This window comes from Priapulus caudatus, unplaced genomic scaffold (genome assembly GCF_000485595.1).
Source record: "Priapulus caudatus unplaced genomic scaffold, Priapulus_caudatus-5.0.1 Scaffold837, whole genome shotgun sequence".
In the NCBI taxonomy this organism is placed as follows: domain Eukaryota; kingdom Metazoa; phylum Priapulida; class Priapulimorpha; order Priapulimorphida; family Priapulidae; genus Priapulus; species Priapulus caudatus.
Window position 1 is genome coordinate 133,208 of NW_014577898.1, and position 3,816 is coordinate 137,023.

General features: G+C 51.9%; 1 protein-coding gene across 6 annotated transcripts in view; it reads left to right on the forward strand.

The window, feature by feature from the left end:
* Positions 1–3,451, forward strand: part of LOC106813870 (poly(ADP-ribose) glycohydrolase-like) — a 17,250-nt gene extending 13,799 nt beyond the window's left edge. For 5 of the 6 annotated variants that reach the window (XM_014818111.1, XM_014818114.1, XM_014818112.1 and 2 more), the window contains 3 exons: positions 577–713; positions 2,335–2,479; positions 3,366–3,451. In XM_014818111.1, the coding sequence (XP_014673597.1) occupies positions 577–713; positions 2,335–2,479; positions 3,366–3,406 (323 nt within the window). In that variant the 3' untranslated portion in view covers positions 3,407–3,451. Of the gene's footprint in view, positions 1–576; positions 714–2,294; positions 2,480–3,365 lie in introns of those variants that run through there. The other variant, XM_014818115.1, reaches the window with a different exon arrangement.
* Positions 3,452–3,816: the final 365 nt, after the last annotated feature.

Sequence of the window (3,816 nt, forward strand, 5' to 3'; positions counted from 1 at the left end):
AATAAGTGGAATGATGACAGAGAACGAGTGAGTTATTCACAGAGCTTTGTCAGAATAGCTGAGGTAATAATGCAATAAGTGGAATGATGATAGAGAAAGAGTGAGGCAGTTGGTACCTTTCTCAGAATGTGTGAAATAAATATAGAATAAATATAGTGACAAAATAATAAGTGAGTTAGTCACAGGCCTTTCACGGGTAGAAATTAGTTTGAAAATTTACAGGCCAGCCGGGCCTGTAGATAAGGGATTTTACAGGCCCGCCAGGCAAATTTTACAGGCCGGGGACGGTTTTGCATGCTGGGGGTGGATTTTCTACAGGCCTGTCGGGCTTGCTAGTATTAGAAATGTCAGACCCGAGCCTTAAAATACGGGCATCGGGCCCGATTTCGACCCATGCCTTTGTTAGAATAGATATAGAAAATATTAAGAAAAATGTAAAAAAAGTAAAGTTGTAATCGACTTGTTAGACTAGATTAAAAAATATACAAAATATATAGTGAAAAATGATAGTGATTTAGTTATGGATCTTTGGTACAGAGTTCTGATATATGCATGACTGCTCTTGTGTTGTGACAGTGCCGACAGGAACGGTTACGTACAGGCGGCAGCACCTGTCTAACCTACCTGACTGGGAGGGTAGCACCCACCAGTTACCCAGGCTACATCTGTCAGCTACAGGCAAGATAGAAGATGAGGGACAGGGAATGCTACAGGTGTGTGAATCATCACAACAATATGTTTTTTACCACACAAGTGTGTGCGTGCGTGTCTGTAAGTTGTGTGTGCGGACATGCATTCGCGCAAGGGAGTGTGTGTGCGTGTGTGTGTGTGTGTGCGTGCGTGCGTGCGTGCGTGCGTGCGTGCGTGCGTGCGTGTGTGTATGTGTGTGTCTGTAAGTTGTGTGTAATCGCGTACATGGGCACGAATGCAGTGTGCGAACATGCATGCGTGCAAGGGTGTGCATGCTATTGTGCGCGTGTGTGTATGGACGTGCGTGCGCGCGCGCATGTGTGTACGGACGTGCGTGAGTGCGTGCATGCGTGTGAATTTACATACAGTGAGAGACTAAACGTTATTCTACCGAAACCTAATTAGTGTTTAAATGTCGCGCTGCTTCATATAATCTCGAATGTTTTATGAACTCCCCCACCCCAAAAAAACTTCTAAGAGAGAATTAGTGGGGATGTGACATCGGCGTTGATCGCGTACCTGTAACGAGCTCCGCCCGCCACGCAGGTGATCGCGTACCTGTAACGAGCTCTGCCTGCCGCGCAGGTGATCGCGTACCTGTAACGAGCTCCACCCGCCACGCAGGTGATCGCGTACCTGTAACGAGCTACGTCTGCCACGCAGGTGATCGCGTACCTGTAATGAGCTCCGCCCGCCACGCAGGTGATCGCGTACCTGTAACGAGCTCCGCCCGCCACGCAGGTGATCGCGTACCTGTAACGAGCTCCGCCCGCCACGCAGGTGATCGCGTACCTGCTGTAAGCGAGCTCGGCTGCAGCGCAGGTGATCGCGTACCTGTAACGAGCTCCGGCCTGGCCACGCAGTGATCGCGTACCATGTAACGAGCTCGGCCCGCCACGCAGGTGATCGGCGTATCTGTAACCGAGCTTCCGCCCACCACGCAGGGATCGGCGTACTCTGTAACGAGCTCCGCCGCGCCATGGCAGTGATCGCGTACCTGTGACACGAGTGCGGCCTGCACGCAGGTGATCGGGCGTAACGTAAACCGAGCTCCGCCCGCGCACGGCAGGGGATCGCGTACCTGTAACGAGCTCCGCCCCACCACGCAGGTGATCGCGTACCTGTAATGAGGCTCCGCCCGCCACGCAGGTGATCAACGTACCTGTAACGAGCTCGCCCACCACGCAAAGGTGATCGCCTACCCGGCTGTAACTGAAGCTCGGCCCGCCGCGCCAGCGTGATCGCGTACCTGTAAACGAGCTCCCGACCGCCACGTCAGGTGATCCGGTACCTGTAAGCGAGCTCCACCCGCCAACGCAGCGTGATCGCGTACCTGTAACGAGCTCTGGCCACCACGCCAGGTGATCGCGTAACCTGTAACGAGCTCCGCCGGCACCGAAACGCAGGTGATTCGTACCTGTACGAGCTCCGCCCACCACGCAGTTGATCGGCGTACCTGTAACGAGGCTCCGCCGCGCACGCCAGGTGGATCGGTACTCTGTAACGAGCTCCACCCCGCACGCAGGTGATCGGGTACCTGCACGAGCTCCGCCCTCCGCTGCAGGTGATCGCGTACTCTGTAACGAGCTGCGCCGCCAGCGCAGGTGATCGGCGTACCTGTAACGAGCTCCGCCCGCCACGCAGGTGGACTTTGCTAACAGGTGGGTAGCGGTGGCGCCCTCGCGCGGACTCGTTCAGGAGGAGATTCGCTTCATGATTTGTCCGGAGATGATCATCGCACGGCTGTTCACCGAGGTGCTGCAACCCGACGAATGCCTCGTCATGACCGGTGAGACGCCCCCTGGCGGGTCGCGACTCACGCGACGACCGCGAGACGCGTCCCTGAGCGTTGTCAAAAAAATTTGTTGTGATTTTTTAGCACGGTGCGATGTGCGATTCCTTGCAAGTGGTTGACTAGAATGTGAGCACTCCCGATTCTCTTCCATGAATGTCACCCTTGCCTCAATTTTTGTGCGTATTTTTTTTAGCAATGTGATTTTCGGCTTACTTATAGCAATTGTTGTACGAATTTTAGTGAGAAATGGAAATGTTTACTGATAACGTAACTAAAAACGTCTAATAACGTGTATAACCCTTTCATCGCTGTCACTTATAACCTTTCATCGCTGTCAACTATAACCTTCTGGGCTGTCACTCATAACCTGTTCTCATGCTGTACACTATAGAGCGTGTGTAGGCGCTGTCACCTAACTAACCTTGTCAATTGCTGTCAACTATAACCCCTTTCATTGCTGTCAACTATAACCTTTTTCATCGCTGTCAATAATAACCTCTTCATCGGCTGGTCAACTGAAACCTTGTCATCCGCTGTCAACTATATACCTTTCATCGCTGTCAAACTATAACCGTTTCACGCTGTTCAACTGAGGAGTGTGGTGCGAGTGCGTGGTCAACCTATAACCCTCTCATCGCGTGTCAACTTATAACCCTGGCATCGGCTGTCACTTATAACCTTTCATCGCTGTCAACTATAACCTTTCATTGCTGTCACTATAACCTTTCATCGCTGTTCAATACTATAACCTTTCATCGCAGGGGGGGGGGGGGGGGGGGGGGGGGGGGGGGTCACTATAACTCATCGCTGTCAACTATAACCTTTCACTGGCGTCAACTATAAGATTTACTGGCGTCATGTGTGTGGTTTCACTGCTCAGGGTGTGAGCGATTCAGTAGCTACTCGGATAATGGAGGATGACTACAATTGGACAGGGGACTACGTCGATACCTCCCCTAGGTATGTACTAGCATTTACACTAATATCTGTCATGCTGCCTGTATGTGCGTGCGCGTGTGTGCGTTCGAGCGTGCATTCGTGCGTGCGTGCGTGCGTGCGTGTGCATATGTGCATGCATACTCTGTGTTGTGTTGTATGTAGGTCTATACATGTACGCTTGTGTGTGGGCTTGCATAAGTATCGAGGGAAGTTACCTCTTCCTAACCAAACAGAGTAAAATTCGCATTCGATTTTAAAGTTAAATCATGCATAATGGGGTTAGCCGCTAGAAACAGTTGCCGCTGGAGGGCAGCACATCTTGCAGAGGTGAAGATTATCCGCGTCCCATGTCACACGCCGGTGTAGGCGCAACCATCTTCATGACTTGGCGA